General features: G+C 54.5%; 2 protein-coding genes across 3 annotated transcripts; both read right to left on the bottom strand.

Moving 5' to 3' along the window:
* Window positions 1–931: 931 nt before the first annotated feature.
* Window positions 932–6,971, bottom strand: DYRK1B (dual specificity tyrosine phosphorylation regulated kinase 1B). Of its 2 annotated transcripts, none has more exons than XM_043998727.1 (11): window positions 6,774–6,971; window positions 4,949–5,118; window positions 4,134–4,253; window positions 3,845–4,033; window positions 3,485–3,632; window positions 3,102–3,388; window positions 2,875–3,021; window positions 2,636–2,776; window positions 2,203–2,521; window positions 1,832–1,938; window positions 932–1,708 (listed from the first exon to the last, which is right to left on the bottom strand). In XM_043998727.1, the coding sequence occupies exons 2-11, from the start codon at window positions 5,009–5,011 to the stop codon at window positions 1,301–1,303; spliced, it is 1,929 nt and encodes a 642-aa protein (XP_043854662.1). In that variant the 5' UTR covers window positions 5,012–5,118; window positions 6,774–6,971; the 3' UTR covers window positions 932–1,300. The 2 variants fall into 2 exon arrangements, with proteins under 2 accessions (XP_043854662.1, XP_043854661.1); XM_043998726.1 differs by lacking the exon at window positions 6,774–6,971 and adding an exon at window positions 5,555–5,711.
* A 338-nt stretch (window positions 6,972–7,309) lies between these two features.
* On the bottom strand, window positions 7,310–11,356 carry FBL (fibrillarin). The gene is made up of 9 exons (XM_043991044.1): window positions 11,190–11,356; window positions 10,044–10,199; window positions 9,776–9,892; window positions 9,517–9,611; window positions 9,006–9,176; window positions 8,542–8,674; window positions 7,886–7,998; window positions 7,656–7,801; window positions 7,310–7,445 (listed from the first exon to the last, which is right to left on the bottom strand). The coding sequence occupies exons 1-9, from the start codon at window positions 11,197–11,199 to the stop codon at window positions 7,409–7,411; spliced, it is 978 nt and encodes a 325-aa protein (XP_043846979.1). The 5' UTR covers window positions 11,200–11,356; the 3' UTR covers window positions 7,310–7,408.
* Window positions 11,357–17,972: the final 6,616 nt, after the last annotated feature.

The following is a 17,972-nucleotide window of genomic DNA, read 5'->3' as shown; positions in this document are numbered from 1 at the left end:
CGGGCGCAGGGAGGGGCTGGCAGCCGGGGCGAGAACCCGCCCCGTCCACGTATCCCGCCTGTTCCAGCCAATCCACGGTTACTTTGAAGCTGCTCCCTCTCACGCGCACAACCTGCAGCAGCCAATCCCTCTAGCCCAGCTTTTCCCCACCCTCCCTTTCCCACCTGGCCGGGCGATTGGACCTCTGAGAGAAAGTGAGACACTGATTGGCGGCCTGTGTCCTTCGAAGATTCCAAGAGGACGCCAGGAACACCCTGCTCTCACCCGGGCAGGGACCCTGATTGGCTGGAGCGCGGCCAAGGCCCGCCCCCACCCTCACTGGGCGGCTCAGAAAAATCGCTTTCCCTTCTCCCGAGTTTGTTCCCTTCCCTGTAAAATGGAGCCTTTGCAGCACCCACCCCACCCCCTCGCGAGGACGAGGGGCTTGAGGGGCTGCCACGAAAGGTAGCAGCGCAAGGGCCTTTGAATAGGGCTGCCAGTCCAGCCCCTGCCCACTCTGGTCCAGGAATTCCTGCGGAGCAGCTCCTCTGGACAGGGAGGAGTGGGATTAGATGATGGGAAGTCCCTAAGCCCCCCTGTAATCACTATGGAAACCATCCCTAGGAGGGGCGACCGACCTAGGGAAAGCCCCGGGACTTACCTGAGATGAGGCCCCTCCCCCCCAACTCCCATAGGCCGGTGAAGGTGGGCCGGGCACCAAGGGCAGAGGAGGCACCTCCGGGGGTATGATGGGAGGCTGTGTGCCAAGGTCAGTCATCCTCTCCCTATGCTCCCTGGAAGCCCCTTCCCCCGCAAGTCTCCAAGGGCAGCGATGACCCGCCTCTTCTCCCCCATCCTTCCCAACTCTTCCCTCTTGGGGGTTTCAGTATCTTCTGTGGAGAGGGAGTGGACGAGGGACCCTGCAAAGGAGCTGTCGGGCGTGTGAGAAAGCTCTTTACTTGGGTACAGCACAGGGCGCCCCAGACTCCTGCGGATGCCTCCCCACCCCACCCCCCCCAGCCCCAGGGTGGAGAGCAGGGGAGCCACCCCAGGGCTGCCAGTCTTTGGTACAATAAATAGAAAACAAAGGGGCCAGCAGGGCCGAGGAGCCAGTCCATGGGGGGACGGGGGGCAGGGGTCATACCCCCTCCTCTTCTCGGCCCCAGCCCCCAGTCAGGTCAGTGCAGGTGCCCCCCCTTCCCCCACTGGGTAGCAGCAATTCCAGTTGAGAGGGGAGGAGGGCTGGGGGAGGGAAGGCATGAGCCCAGGGGCCCCAGGGGAGAAGGGGTATGGCTTCGGGGGGCCCCAGGGGGGCAGGGGATCACGAGCTGGCGGCCGTACTCTGGGGGACACCACAGAGGCCCAGGCGGGGGCCCAGGGCTGGGTCCTCAGGTGGGGGGATCGGCGGCCGGCCCCCGCCCCTGGGGCCGCCCCCCCCTGTGGTCCGAGTCCGGAAGGCCGAAGTGGCCGGGTGCTGGAGAGGGGGGGCAGGGCGAAGAGGGGCACAGTCCTGTGGGGCAGGTGGAGGCAGCAGGGAGCCACCTCCAAGGCTCACGTCCATCAGCTCAGGGGGAGGTGGTGAGGAGGATGAAGAAGAGCCAGCCTGGGCCGGAGGCCGGCCACCGGCCCCATGGAAGGAGGAGGAAGAGGAGGCTGGGGCCGGGCCTGGTGGAGGCTTGTGGGCCACATCACCCCCTGCCCAAGGGCGAAGCGGCTGGGAAGGTGGGACCTGCAGGGAAGAAAGGCACAGGCTATACAATCAGCTAGCTCCACGCAGCTGCCAGCCTCGGGGGTGCTGAAGGAGCTCCCTCCCCTTCCATCCTGGAACCAGCCGGATGCCCGATGCCCATACCTGGGGGCTGTGCATCTCGCAGTCCGTCACTGGAGGCCCCGGGCCCCCACAGTACCGGTTGCTGTAGCGGTAGCTCCGGTTGTCATTGGATGATCCACTTGAGCCCCCTAAGGCAGGACAAAGAATAAGTTGGCCAAACATCTCCTCCCGTGACCCTCCAAGAGCCCAGGGGAGTGGAGAGGAACCTTAGGGTCAGGGTCAGAGGCCAGATTCACAGGGCTTAGAAATGGAAGGGTCGTGAAAAAAAGCATTTCGCTGGACCCCAGCGAAGAGCAAAAGTTGAGGTGCAGAGGCCAGCAGCCAGGGGCCTCTGTGCCAGGCCCCGGGGCCAAGTCCTCCCTCCCAGACACATTTCGGGAAGTCGCCCGCACCAGAGCTGGAGACAGAGCTGGCCGCGCTGGACGAGTGGGAGGCGTCAGGGGCTGGAGAAGGTGAGGTGGAGGTGCTGCTCCCGGAGGGCCCTGTGTTGGTCGCCTCATCGGCGGTTCGACGGAAGAAACCATGCTGCAGGGCACCCAGGGGGCTGATGCGGGCGGCCGGCTCATACTCTAGCATGCGCAGCACCAGGTCCTGGAAGCGGAGGTAGTCGGCTGTGCTATGGCCTGGCTCGCCTGCCCGACGGCCCCCAGGGCCGCCCGTCTGCACACCCAGCACCTCCTGCAGTCGTCGCGTGCCGGGGCCCTGGTACTCCTAGAAGGGAGGAGTAGAGGAGTCAGGGAGGGGCAGAGAGATGGAGGGAGATGGGTACTGGGGAAGTGACTGCAGAGAGAAACCACATGGGAGAAGGGCCTGGGGCTCACTCACCTTCCTGAGGTCTTTGCTCCTCCGGAGGGTCCAGCCCCCTCCAGGCAGCCGGTCAAAGTACTTCCTAGCTTTGGGTGCCTGCTCCAGCATGGGAGCTGGGGGCAGCCCCAGCACTTCCACAATCCTGTTCATCTGGTCCACCTGGGCCAAAGAGTGGACACAGACCAGTCAGCCTGAACCCCCCCACACACACCCACACTTGGCATCCCCTCCTCAAAGCCCCATGGCCTGAGCCTCACCTCATTAGAACCACTGAAGAGGGGCTCTCCCGTGTGCATCTCCACAAGGATACAGCCCAAGGACCACATGTCGATGGCCAGATCATAGGGTGTGCCCAGGAGTACCTCAGGTGAGCGGTAGAAGCGACTCTGGATGTACTGGTAGATCTGGAGACAAAGGAGGTGTGGTCAGGGCCTGTTTCGCATCTTACAGCCACCTGGTCCCCCGCCATCAGGCCCCTGCGTACCCGCTGGCCCAGCTGACAGGAGCTGCCGAAGTCAACGATCTTGATGGCGCTGCGCTTGGGGTTGCACAGGAGGATGTTCTCAGGCTTGAGGTCGCAGTGAATGATGCTGAGCTCGGGGGTGGCCAGGAAGAGCAGGGCCGTACAGAGCTGCTGCGCCAGCTTCCGGGTCAGGTTCAGCGAGACGCCCCGGAAGTGGGTGTTGCGCAGCAGGTCATACAAATTGTAGGAGAGAAGCTCGAAGACCAGGCACAGGTGGTTCCGGAACATGAAGTGTCGTTTCAAATGCACTGGAGGAAAGGGAGCAGGGCCAGGCTAGGAGGGAGGCCTCCAGCTCCACCCCCAGCCCACCCCCCAGGCCTGCCGGCCTTGCTCCCAGGCCTTACCGATGTAGTACTTCATCTCTGTATCGTGCTGGTTCATCAGCTCAAGCAGCCGTAGCTCGATCTGTGCCTGGTTCAGAAACGCCTTCTTGTTCTTAATGATCTTGATGGCCACCAGCTCCTGGGCCTGGTGGTCATAGGCCTTCACCACCTGGGAGCGACAAGAGGCCCAGGATCAATGGGGATGGATGGGGGGGGGGGGGGAGTTGGGCAATGTTCTAAACTAGGTGTTCTATGGGTACGATTTGGGGGCAGCAGAGAACTTGGGTCCATGTAGGCCCAAGCAGGTGGGGGGCAGGAGAGGCAAGTTGGCTCCCTCTTGCTTGCCTCCCCCTCCCCCAGATGTCTCATTCCTGTCCCCACCTGCCCGAAGGAGCCCTTCCCGATGAGTGAGTCGATCTCATAGCGCTCTAGCCACCGTTCCCCGCTTCGCACTATATAGTCGTGGTTGTCATCATCATAGCCGTGGTTCAGAACCTTCCTTTCTTTTTTTGTGCTCGCATCTTCTGGGGGCCCCTGCTGGGCCCGACGCTTCTTCTTGGCATAGTACACCTGGGAAGGGGAGAGTGTAGAGGACAGTAAGGAGAGACGTTGGGAGACACCCCCTCCCCACTCACTCCCTGTCCCTGCTCCTGCCCAGGGCCCAACCCACCTCATTAATGTGCTTGTAGGTCTTGATAAGGTCCACAGAGAGCTTTCGGAGTGGGGCGGAGGTGGCATCCCGAAAGGCCAGCGGGAGCCGTCGCTGGAGAAGCCTGACATCTGGCACCACCTGGGAGGGGGAAGGACACACAAGGGGCCTGGCCCTTCAACCTTCTCACCCCTCCCACACTCACAGTTCTTGTGTCCATTGTGCTTGACGGCTCACGAGTCAACCTTTTTTCAGCAGGACCAGCCTGTGCTGGAGGTAGGACGCCCCCCCCCCCCAAGCCCCCATTACTACAAAAAGGCAAATCGAGGCTCTCTCAATGACTTTCTCAAGATCACTCAGCCAGCCAACAGTTCGAAGAGTCAGCCGACTACCAGCCTGGCTCTTTCCAACTCCCTGCCACACTTGGCCTGGTAACCTTGAACCATTTCCCCACAGACCCTCACTGTCCGATGACTGAAGTTGGGGCAGGGACTGTGGTACCACATGTGGAAAGGGATCCTGAGGACCTGGGCCCAAATCCCAGCTCAGCCACTTTCTCCCAGCATGACCCTGGACAGATGGCTTAGCCTCTCTCTGGGCCTCAGCGAGATGACCTCGAAGGCTCCTGTCAGCTCTCAGTCTGTGACCCTCACATCCTAAACTAGGGCTCTCCCTTTTCTGACCCAGATCCTTCAACTCTCCACTGTGGTTTCTAGATCTCTCGGTTCTCAGACAGTCCAACACCAGACCCTTGGCCCTGGTGTTCTACCCTGAGCACCCCGCCCCCCCCAGGACCTTGGTCCCAACCTTTCAGCAGGAGCTCAGTCAGTCAATACCTGTGTATGCTCCTGGGGGGCTGGAAAGCCGGAGAAAGGACCATGGCTGGGAGGGGCGGCCATGGCCGGCTCAGAGGGCCGAAGGGAAGCAAGGCCCGTAGCAGGAGCCCGGCTGGGGGGCGACTTCTCGCATCCTGCACCACAGCTGCTGCCACCACCACCGCCGGGACCTGGAGGGAGGGAGTAGAGGAGATGGGATGTGGGGGACAGGGTACCCCAGGAAGGGAGGAGCTTAGGCCAGAGGAGTATCAGTGAGACAGAGCAGACAGGCAAACAGGAGCAGAGGCAGCAAGTGAGGCACAGAGGTAAGAAAGGGCAGTAACAAGGAAGGGTCCTGGGACAGCTCATCTCCCTCTCCCCCTCCCCCCCAACAACAGAGGGTGGCTGGACCGCTCCCAATCTCCAACCCACTCCTCACCAGCTGATATCCCCTCTCCATGGGGGAGGGGGAAGCACAAAGGACAGGCGCCCCATCTCCCCAGAGCCTACCCGCATTTGGGCATTTGGGGGGGTCTCATCTGACACTTAGGGATTCCCCCTGCGGTTGCACCCCAGTGAGAAGGGGAGCTGCTAGGCCTCCACTCTCAGCCCCTCCCTCTCTCATACCCACGCTGGGGGGCTGTCGGGAGCCACGGGCAGGTGGCCGGCGGGGTCCCCAGTCTGGCAGTCGGGCAGTCAGCATCTTGGGCAGGGAGGGTGGGAGCCCCGAGGGGTGACGGAGATGGAAGGGTGACCCGTCTGAGGGCTGCCTGCCGAGGGAGGGGAGGCCAGGCACGCTAGGCCCGGGAGGCACCCCCAGCCCCAGCCCCTGCCCTGCCCTGTCCTGTGCGCTGGGTGACAGCAGCAGCCGCTGGGAGGGGGGAGGGGGGTCAGCCGAGGTTGCCTGGAGGGGGGAGCTGAGCAGGTGGAAGGGGGGAGAGGAGGAGGAGGAGGAGGGGGATGGGAGGGAGGATGGGGTTAACCCTACAGCTGCTGGGCTGGGCCTAGGACCAGCCTCCCCCCAACTTCCAGCCCGGCCTGTCTGTTAATGAACCCTGGGGTCGCACCGGGGGCCAGAGAAGCCTCTCCTCCGACGCCCATAGCACCCCACCAGCCCGGCCCGGCCCGGCCCGGGCCCCCCCTCCCCTAGCCCCCCCGGCGGGGGAGGGGGGAGGAGGTGCTGAGCTCGAGGGGCGCCCGCTCCGGCTCCCGCCCCGCCCAGCCTCCCGCCTCCCGGGCTCGGGCTCCCGCTCCCCGCGGCGCGCACGAGGCGGCTGCAACATGACCCCTGCCATGGCAACAGGCCTGCCATTGGCCCGAGGGGCTCGGCGCGCCGGCCAATGGAGGAGAGCCGGGCCGCTGTTGCCAAGCGACCGCGATGCGGCGGGTGGGGGCCCGCGCCGGCTCTTGCCCAAACAAAGAGCGGGAGAGCGAGGGGAACGGGGAGGGGGGGGGGCCGAAGAGGCCGCAGCTCCGCCCCCGGCCCGGCTGCCCGGCTCCGCCCCGGCCCGCGCCGCGCTCCCCCGGGGCCGGCCCCTTCCAGGAACCCGGCTATAAATAGCGGCCCCGCCCCCTCCCCTCCCCTCCCCCCCAGGCACCTGGTCCGGCCCGGCGCCCCTCCCCCACACTGCCCGGCCCCGGGACAGCGCGCGCCCCCGCTCCGCCCCACCCCGCCGCCCAGGGAAGGGCGGCCGTAACGGGCGTCCCGCACTCCCCCCTCCCCGGGGCTAACGTTCGGCGCGGGGGTGGAGGGCGGCGCGCCGGAGGACGGACGGGCTGGCGCGGACGGGCACGCGCCCCCTCCCCTCCCCCAACCCCGGCGGGCGGGCGCGCGCGCGGCCGTTACCTGTGGGCGGGGGTGCCGGGCCGTAGGGGGAGGGGCGGAGCGGAATGCGCGGGGCAGGCGACGGCGGCTCAGCGCCCCGGGCTCATCCCCGCGCGGGAACGCTGGCAGTGGCGGCGGCAGCGCTGGCGGGCAGCTCCAGTCAGATCGGCAGCGGCCCGGGGTCCCCAATTACCCAGTAATGCAACCAGCAAAATGGCGACCACAACAAACCGGCCCCCCCGGCCTGGACTCCGCCCCCTGCCCCCTCCCATCCTCCCTCGACACGTGACTCAGGCACCGGGCTACTCCTCCGTGCGCCTGCGCTAGCTTTGGAAGAGACATGCGCGACTTCCAACTTGGGTCCCGCCCAGGGGCGGTGGCTTAAGACGCGCCTGCGTACAGAGGGCAATAAGACGAAGCATGCGTCGCAGAGGTCGACGCCCGACCTCTCTGGGTAACCACAGGGCGAGCATAAATGGCTCGACCCAGAGCGCAGGCGCGAAGCCTTCTTCCTTCCACCCTCCCCACCTTTAACCCTTTGAGAATCCAGAGTCACATGGGGTCACACCTTTTAATAGAAAATACAAAGATCTGACACAAAACAGCTAGAGTAGAAAAAAGAGGGGGGTCGGGGTGGGGACAGCAGAGGCAGACAGCTACTTGGCAGCTACTTCCTTTTGCTTCGGTGGTGGCCTGTGGGGAGAAAGGAGACCTCAGAGTCCAGGCAGCACCCAGAGACCCCCCAACAGGAAGCCAGACTCCCCCTGCTGTGCTCAGGGACCCCTCCCAAGTGATGCCCCACTCACTGGCCCATGGGAATCCCCTGCCAGGCTCATGGACACCCCCACACCCCAATGATACCCCTCATGCCCCTGCTGTGCCCAGGGTCCCTCCAGGGCTCACCTGTACACGCCTACCACTACTGCATGATCTCGCTCATAGGGCTCCAAGGTGAGCTGTTCCTGTGGCTTCATGTTTTCCTGCTGCATTTTCTTAACTTCGGAGGCAAAAACAGCTTCGGGAGAGGCTGTGGAGTCTATACAGTTGGCCTGGGAGAGTTGGTGATCATGAAGAGGAGCCAAGCCTCAAGGGGCCATCCCCCTCCACTCCTGAATTTAGCCAGGGCACTTTACCTTAATGGAGATCACAAAGTGTCCACCATTGCGCAGGAAGTTGTGGGCATTGAGGGCCACGATTCGGGACTGGTCAGGCTGGGCCACGTCAGCAAAAATCACATCTACCATCCCTGGAGGAAAGGGGGAGCCAGACATGTTTGGCCGGAGAGCCCCAGGCTCCCCCTCACACCAGCCCCCCTCCCCCCCCCTCCAATCTCAAGTGATGGCTCTGAACATATCATTCATTCCCTTTGTTGGTTGAAACTTTCCTTCATTCCCCAGGGTCCACAGGATAAAGGCCAGACAGGTTGCTGCCAAGTCCCACTCCCTTCTAGCAAATAGCATTTACATAGCACTTTAAGGTTTGCAAAATGCTTGACAAATATATTTTTTTTTCATCCTCACAACAAACCTAGGAAGAAGGGACTCGTATTAACTCCATTTTATAGATGATGAAATCAAGGCCCCAGGAGATTAAGTGACTTGCTCAGGACAACAAAGCTAGTAAGTGTCTGAGGTGGGATCTGAACTCAAGACCTTCTGGTGCCAACTTGGCTTCCTTCTATAGCCACAGGGCAGATCATTCCTGCCCCTCGCTCTCAAATTCCTTGGCCTATATAGTTCAGGATACACTGTACTACAGCCTATCCATGGAGGCAGAGAAAGACCCTTACCAATGAGCATTCGGTATTTGTGGGGATGTCGTGCATCCTCAATGACAGGAATGATATTTGTCCTCTTCTTGGCCACATTGATGAGGTCTCGGCCAGATCGATGAGAAAACTCGACCGCGTAGACCAGACCTTCCTGAGTAGCAGAGAACTCACTGCCCCCACTGGTCATATGACCAAGAACCCACCGCCAAGTCCATCATCCTGAGACCCAGATGACCTGCTCCACAGCTGACCAGATCTGACTTGGGGAGTGGCAGTGCCAAGCTACAACCACCAGGGATCCCCTTCTGCACCACACTTCCTGTCCCCAAACTGCTGTTTAGAGTTCAAGGGCAGTTGAAGAATCTCACTTATGTAGGCTCACAACCAGCTCTTTGGATTTTTTATTTAGGCAGCTGGGAGCTGGGAGCAGGCCCTCCCTACTCTTCTATTCCCCAAAGTGGAGAAGGGTTCCCCAGACTCACAGGGCCCACGATGTCAGAGACATGTGAGACGGTTGTGCCTGATGCTGCTCCCAAGTAGAGCACTTTGGCCCCAGGTCGGATGTGGATCTGATCCACGCCACCCAGGATGGCAGCAGCCAGCTTTGATCGGAAGGGATTCCAAGCACGGTATTCCAACTTCATCTCGCCATCCTGAAAGGGTGGAGGAAAGTGAGTCACCCAGCAGAATTTGGGACTCATCGACATTGGCAGTAAGACATCCCATCTCCCAACTGTGGGCATTTTCACTGGCCACATGTTCCCCCAGGCCTGGAATGTTCTTCCCTCTTCAACTGCCTCCCACCTGCTCTGGCTTCTCTCAAACACCACCTGAAATCCCATTTTCTACATACAAGAAGTCTTTTCTCAATGCCCCTCCATATTGTCTTCCCCCAGGGATTATCTCTAATTGATTCTCTTGATGGTTGGTTTATACTTGGGTCGAAAGTCATCTGTCCCCACAGCCCTTGTCTGCACTAGCTCTGGTCCTCACCTCCACAGTAATTCTTTTCTCACCATACACAGACTCCCCGGGCACCATGTTCTTTGTGACCAGAGCATCTTCCTTTCCTCGACAAATAAAAACTCCTGAAAAAGAAAGGGTCAGTGTGATCCATGAGCTAGCGCTGAGCCACCCCTGCCCCCCATTCCTCATATGACAAAAGCTGTTAACAGGAAAGGCAGAGCTGCACAATGGCTATTTTGCTGCTGTTTTCTTTGCCAAAGGGAATGGCACTGGACATGTCACTCACCCTCATGTCGATGAGGTTCAACAGTGACCTTCTTTCCTCCTTGGAAACCTCCTCTACCACCCCGGCCTCGGCCCCGGGGGGTTCCTCTGCCCCTGCCACCAGGCGAATGGAACCCTCCTGCAAGATGCAACACATGAGGGACCCGAAGCTCAGCTTCTTGTTGACTGTACAAAGCCCTCTGTAAATACCCAAGGAACTGTCCCCTCCCCCCTCCCCAACCCCAGGCCAGCCCAGTGAGCCCAGAAACCTCCCGCTGGCCCAGACTCACCTCGTCCACCTCCTCGGCCCCCTCGATCTCCAAAGCCGCCACGACCACCACGTCCCCCAAAACCTCCTCGGCCCCCAAAGCCTCCTCGGCCGCCACGGTCACCACCTCTTCCACGCCCTCCAAACCCTCCCCGACCCCCTCCTCGGGGGCTGAATCCTGCAGACAAAGTTTAAAAAAAAAAGTGAGTCGGACAGAGGCCAGAATTCTGGGGACGATTCTGCCTCCACCTGGACTCCAGATAAGGAAAGAACAAGAACCTGGGAGTTCATGTCCATGGGAACGGTGAGGGTGGGGAGTGGGGGAAGTCCTACACATAGAGGACCCCTTTCTCCCCTGCACAAGTGCTGTCAGTGCATCCGGGAGATGAGAAAGAAAAGCCCACAACACCGTACCACGCAGGAAGCCTAGAGAGCAACCGGCACTGGAAAGGAAACCGGGGCGGGGGTCTCCGTGCCTGGGGGGCTGGGGAAGGCTGGAGAGGCTGCTCCACCGGGGCTCAACACTGCCCCCCCCTCCCCCCGCCCCAGCTCCCATACCCGGCATGACAGCCAACAGAGCTTGGCTCAATAGGGAGGGTGCCAGGGAAGGCCCGGGTCTCTGTCTCAAGCTCTCAGCCCCAAAGCCAGTCCTGGGGGGCAAACTGGGGGTGAGATGCACCCCGTAACGGCCAAGTCAGAGACCAGCTCCGCCTTCAGCCTTAAGGGGAGTCTCCAACTAGGCAGCCCACCCCAAATCCCGTCCTCGGGGATTGTATGAGCCAAAGACCTCCAAAGCCCTAAGCCCAGCTGGCACAGCGGGGCCCGAGTTCAAATCCTCCCCAAACCCTTCCTGGCTGTGTGACCCTGGGCAACTCGCTTCACGGCAGCCTGCCTCAGTTTCCTCGCCTGTAAAACGGGATCGATAACAGAGCCGACCCCCCGGGGTGGCGGTGAGGATGGGAAAACGAGACGGCACAGTCGGCGCTGCGGAGAGGCGAGCGAGCGGCCTCGGCTAGAATGACCAGGGTCAGCAGCACCCCCTTCCCCGCGGCCCTCCTGCTACATACAGATAAACCGAGCAGGAGGAAAGGGAAGGGACAAGCCCAGGCCGGGACCCGACTCCGGGCTCGCTCACCCCAAGCCCTCTCCGGCCAGACTCGGAACTCACCAGGCTTCATGGCACGCGGATCGCTCGGTGGAGGAAGCGGAAGCAGCGGCGGGACAGGCGCGTACGGCGGCCGCCAGCGGACACGCGGCTCCCACGCGCCACCGGGCCTTAGACTCCACGGCCTGGGGATTGGCGTGCGGTGGGGTCCGGTTGTACGCACGCATACGCGCAATCCAGCACGCACGCAGTACGTACGTGCGTACGCACGCAAGCGCTCCGGAGGCGGGTCTTTTCTCGCCTGCGCAGTCTAGGTTTACCCAGTACCTTCTTTCTTATCTCCTCCTCCCGGGTAGTCCGACTTACGTCACCTCGGAGGGGTCGGTGGAATCCTGGGAAAAGTAGTTCTATGAAGAATCCCAGGCCACAACCGCAACATTTCCGGGGTCGAGACGGTGGGGGGGAAAAGGGCGGGGAGGGATACGTAGGGCGTCATGACATCACCAGGGCGTCTGTAGGCCGCGGTTTCCTTGTGGAAAGTGTAGTTTTCAATAGATGCTCTTTCCACACATGCGCTCATCAATCATCACAAGAAAAGGGAATCCGTGTCTCCTAGGAGACGCAGTGAATGGGTCCGGAAGTAGCTCGTGGCCACGTGAAAGTGGAGGCTCCCTCCTACCGCAATGTGTAGGGAGGCCGCGAGGGGGCAATTTCGCTCTCTACCTGCCTCCTTCCTACCTCCTTTCGCTGGATTCAATTAAATTCCATGCTCATGTATTAAACAACTACTGTGTACCAGGCACTGTGTTAGACACTGGGGAGACAGAGACAAAATGGAGGCAGGCCTTGCTCTCCAGGAGTTTCCTTTCTACTCACATGTCAGCTGGACAGTAGTGTAACCCAGGACTTCTTAAACTTTTTGCTTTTGTGACCCCTTTTCACCCTAGAAATTTTCCCGCGACCCCGGGTAAATAGGTGCATAAACTAGGCATACATAACCTTTTATCGTTGCCTAATTTTTGCAACCACCACATTCAGTTATACAACCCCATATTGCAACCCGCAGTTTAAGAAGCTTTGGTGTAACCAACTTTTGTCTGTCCGTTTATCCCTGTGTGATTCGTGCCAAGATCCTGCAAATCTGCTACAAGGGAGTCCACTCTTGGGGACCAAAGTCTTGGGGGACCTTTCCATTCTCTTGAGCAGAGAAGCTGTCCACTGATTATCTGGCTTGTGCAACCACCCCAACTTTTTTTTTTTGTCTTTGATGAAATCATAGTGGAATGTCATTCCATTGGAACATTAAGAACTGTTTCATTTGTGTCAATGTGGAACAACTGTGTGACAGTTGTTGGGCCACTGTAAGCTGTTCGGAAAAGTTCATGCACTACTTTCCTCCCTCTACAGAAAGGCAGTCTGTCTCATATTAATTATCCAGCTAGGGAGTTGAGAATTTGAGCTGCTCTCCTAGTGGCCTCCAGGAACCATCAGGCACATGGGTGAGATCAGCTTTTTAAAGGCATTGGTACTCTTCACAGGGCACCAGAGGGCCCTAGACCTGAAAATACCTACTGCTCTTCACCACCGGAATGGGGTCTACAACCTTAAGCTCTGTTTTGGAGGCTCAGAATTATCTAGGACAGCAATTTTCAAACTCTTGGTTTTGGAACCCTTTTACAATATTAAAAATTATTGTGCATCCCAAAGAACTTTGTTGATTTTGTTCAGATCTATCTACGTTTACCATATTATGAATTTATATTGATAAATGTTTAAAATATGTATTAATTTAAAAACAAATCAGTCGACAAACATTTATTCAGGACCTACTATGTACTAGCCACTTTGCTAAGTGCTGGGGATACACAGATAGGCAAAAGACAGTCCCTGCCCTCAAGGAGCTCATAATTTAATGGGAGAGATAACACACAAAAGGAAGCTGAAAAATAGGTGGATGGGAAAGTACTTAGTGTCATATATGATAAAGTCTAGAGAAGTGCAGTAATAAACCCATTACATGTTTTGTTTTGTTTTGGTTTTGGTGAGGCAATTGGGGTTAAGTGACACAGCCAAACCCATTACATGTTAACAAAAATAACATTTTTAATGAAAAATAATTATATTTTTCAAAAAATCTAGGGAGAAGGGTGGCATTGTTTTACATACATACATATATATATGTATATATATAAAATCTCATTAATGTCTGGCTTAATAGAAGACAGCTGTATTCCTAAGTCAGCTACATTCAGTCTGTTGTGATATTTCATTTTGATTGAAGTATATGAAGAAAATTTGGCTTCATCCAGATATATAGTTGGAAAAGGGACAGATTTTTGAATAGGCAAACAACATCTTAATATTATTATAAAAATAGTTTTGACCCCCTTGCCCTCTTCTCCCCCCACCCTCCCAAAGGGTCTTCAATGATCTTGAGCAATCTGCTAGCCATATTTTGAGAACCGCTGATCTAGGGGATGAAATGAGATCTTGTTGAACATATATATTTTTTAAATTACATGTACAGAATACCAACTCCATAGCTGGACTGTCTCTGGTTATGATCCCCCATCCCTCACCCCCAAAGGCATCATGAAGCGTAGGACACGACTGAAATGACTGAACAACAACTCCAATAATGTATGGAACCATCAACCTAGAGTCATATCCCCAAACATTCTCCTGTTTGCCCTTAAGTCTTCAAGTGTCACTGGGGGAACTTCCAAACTATACACACTCACGGATGATGGTAAAAGAATAAAGGGACAGCTATGTGTCCAAGCCTCCAGCTATGGATAATGGGTTATATTAGCGGAAAATAATCAAAGAACAGTGGAGCCACATGGTGATCTTTTCCAGATCCAGATCACCATGGCGAGATCAGGTCTTTAGTGCTGCTGTTATTCAATAGTCTCAGTGAGTTACTGGCTACAGCAGCAACCCCTATGGAAGTCCACAGATATCAACCCAGTGGCACCACCTGTTGGCTTCCAGTGACTTGTGTGGTCATTGGAAAATCTGAAACCTCAAGAATAAGAGTGGGAAGAGAGAGGCAGCCAATCCTCAATGCCAATGACTGGATCTTTTCTTCTCTCTCCTGTTGTGTCGCTTCTCATGTACTGCCAATGTTCATTACCCTCCAAAAGTCAAAGCTCATCTCCGTTCTTTAAAGTTGTTTCTATTTAATGAATGCTAATACTGGCTGGGGGTAGCTAGGAAGTACAGCGGATAAAGCGCCAGACCTAGAGTCAGGAATATCCAAGTTCAAATCTGGCCTCAGACACTTCCTAGCTGTGTGACCCTGGGCAAGTCACTTAAACCTTATTTGCCTCATTTTCCTCATCTGTAAAATGAGATGGAGAAGGAAATGGCAAACTACTCCAGTATCTCTGCCGAGAAAACACCCCCCAAAAGGGTCACGAAGAGTCAGACATGACTTAAATGACTAGACAATAAGAACGACAAATACTGGCTGACTATATAAAGTGAGTATTCACAGTCGGTCTGGTTAACAGGCTTCATGATTTGTATTTGAGGTGTTGCAAAAACTGGGAGGGACAATAACTGGAATGATACATATACATACATACATTTTTATATATTTATGTTTATATACAATTAGATATACATTTTATTTATGTATAGACACATATACATGTACATATATATGTATGTGTGTGTATATATCTCTATCTATCTATCTATCTATCTATCTATCTATCTATCTATCTATCTATCTATCTATCTATCTATCTATCTATCTATCATCTATCGAGTCTCAGGGCCTTAGTCAAACACTGTCAGGATTCAATCCTGCTTAGGGTTATCTGAGCTAAATAAGACAGTGTAGGAGGAATAAACTGGGGGAGGGAGAAGGGGAGAGATGGTGTGGGGAGAGGTAGTTCACATGAAGGAAACAAGAAAAAAGCTTATGGAGGAGAGTAGAAGAGGGGGAAGAAGTTGGGGAGTGAGTGAACCTTAATATCAGAATTGGCTCAAAGAAGGACATACTCAAGTAGGTATTTTTGCCCTGAGAGAGGGGAGGGAGAAAAGGGGGGAGGGGAGAAGGGGAGGAGGAAAGGGCAGATTGGGGGAAGGATATAAGACAGAATCTTTAAAAAAAAAATTTAATTTTTACTCCTTACTACCTCTCTCCAAACTTAGAAAGAGAGAAGAATAAAACTCTTGTAACCAATGTGCATCGTCAAGCAAAACAAATCTGAAAAATAGATACTAAAGGGGCAGCTAGATGGTTCAGTGGATAGAGCACCAGCCCTGGAGTCAGGAGGACCTGAGTTCAAATCCAGCCTCAGAAACTTAATACTTACTAGCTGTGTGACCCTGGGCAAGTCACTTAACCCCAATTGCCTCACCAAAAAAAAAAAAAATAGATACTATATCTCTGTGCATCTTGAGTCCATCATCTCTGTTGGGAGGTAGGTAACCTACTTCATCATCAGTCCTCTAGAATTGTGGTTGGTCATTTGCATGGATGAGAGTAATGTGAGAGGCTTGAAGATTATTCTATTTTATGAATGTAAATTGGCATGAAACCCTCTCCTCATTGGTGAAAATTAATGCGCTGCACTTACGTGTATGTGTGTGGAGAGGGTGGAGTTGCTGAGACCAAGAGAGAAGAGAGATCCAGTCTTCAGTCTCTTTGGGTTCTGGCTCCCATCTCTGAGAAAGAAGATGGGTCCTTCTAACCTTTCTTCAAGTTGTTGAAGGGAGAGAAAGACTCAGGGAAGAAGCCACTAGGATCTGGCAGTCCTGATCCATAGTTTTCTATACTAGAGGCTTCAAGAAATTTTTCCTCTTGGGTGAGGTCTGAGATTCTCTATTGGTTAAGGTGAGTTACCTTGTTCCCAATGGGAGAGCTTCTTCAATCTTTATCATCTGACATGTTCTCATATTTATACTTTCTCTGATTTCTATTTTATTATCAACTTGGATAAATAGATGCCTTTGCTATTTGTAATGTGTGTGTTCATTGTGGACCTGGTGTTTAGTAGGAAGGGGGTCAAGCATTGAATATAAAGCTTGGGCTCCCCTTTCACCCATTAATAAATAGTAATCAAGAGGTTAGCTTGACCCTCAAAATTGCATCCCTTAGACTAATAACATTTAAGGGAGCAGAGACTTATAATTCTATCACAGTAGCTCCTCTCTGAGAAGAGCAGAGTGGTTAGCCTCTGGCTCCAAGCTCCTAAAAGATTCTCAATCTCCCCTGGAGAAGGGAGTGGGGGGCGGGGAAGGAGAGACACTATTTTTGCCTCCTTGTGAAACCACAATGTTAGGCATTGGGAGATAAGAAAATTTCAACTCAGAACTGTATTTTAAAAAATTAGATGGTTCAAGCACATGACGTCAGTCTCAGAAGGGATTTATAACCTCTCCCCAACACTCCCACGCCCTCTTTTCCCCCACAAAACATAGATTTTCAAATTGCAGGGCCTTCCCAATCCAGAGGAAGGTCAAAAAGGGAGCCAGGCACAAAATGGTGGTCAACATTATTGAATAGTTCAATTCTCACATAAACACATCCACTTTCTTTTTCATGGAAAAAGTTCAAATCAATGTCAACAGAAGTGAGATCAATCCTTGTGAATTTTTTCTGGCTGACAGGGATGCAGCCTGTGATTATATAATATAGTGTATGCACAAAGAAGGTCAAATTGGTGTTGGTGCCTGTTGGACAAATTTCCACTTGGAAGTAATCTACTGCTGTGGCTGTTAGCCCATGGGCATAGGTTCATAATACAGATGAGTTGTGCCTTCTAGCCACTGGCTACATTTTCACATGAATCATGTGAATGTGAGGCGAAATAGTCTTTGTGAATGACATTAACAGGGCAGCAATATCTGCCATATTTCTCAAAGGTCTGGTTTCCTAAAATACCCCCAACTTAAAAATTAAAATAACTCCAAAACAGTTCATCAGTTAGCATTTGTTTTTTGTCTTTTTTGTTTGTTTGTTTGTTTGTTTGTTTAGGCAATTGGGGTTAAGTGACTTGCCCAGGGTCACACAGCTAGTAAGTGTGTCAAGTGTCTGAGGCTGGATTTGAACTCAGGTACTCCTGACTCCAGGGCTGGTGCTCTATCCACTGTGCCACCTAGCTGCCCCTGTCAGTTAGCATTTGAATGGATTTAAAATTGAATGTCATATTTTTATTCTAATCAAATGTGAGCTTAAAAAATGACTCCTGGGGGCAGCTAGGTGGCGCAGTGGATAAAGCGCCAGCCCTGGATTCAGGAGGACCTGAGTTCAAATTCGACCTCAGACACTTGACACACTTACTAGCTGTGTGACCCTGGGCAAGTCACTTAACCCTCACTGCCTTGCAAAAAACAAAAAACAAAGTAAGATAAGAATCAGGAAAAAAATTACTCCTTTCAGTTGTTTTTGGAATACAACAATTTTTCCTTAAAGGACAGTAGGGGGTTGTCTGTGACATTTAAAATCCACTGGTGTAGGGTTTTCACCAGTAACACTACCATAATTCGTGGTATTTAAATACATAGCAAATAAATGCCAGATGAGCTAATATATGTAAAAGGGGTTTGTGAACCTTCAGGCTCTATTATTATTATTGATTATCTGATCTTTCCAGAGCATGGACAATGTAGTCACCATCTTGGCATTGTTTTCTAGAATGCTTCCAACTCAGCCATTAAAGTGATCTTCCTGGGGGCTTCTAGGTGTCGCAGTGGATAGAGCACCGGCCCTGGTTTCAGGAAGACCTGAGTTCAAATCCAACCTCAGACACTTAACACTTACTAGCTGTGTGACCCTGGGCAAGTCACTTAACCCCAATTACCTCACCAAAAAAACCCCAACCAACCAAC

Source organism: Dromiciops gliroides, chromosome 3, assembly GCF_019393635.1.
Source record: "Dromiciops gliroides isolate mDroGli1 chromosome 3, mDroGli1.pri, whole genome shotgun sequence".
NCBI classification, from domain to species: domain Eukaryota; kingdom Metazoa; phylum Chordata; class Mammalia; order Microbiotheria; family Microbiotheriidae; genus Dromiciops; species Dromiciops gliroides.
The sequence above is the reverse complement of the archived record's forward strand: the minus strand, read 5'-3'. Positions and strand labels throughout refer to the sequence as shown.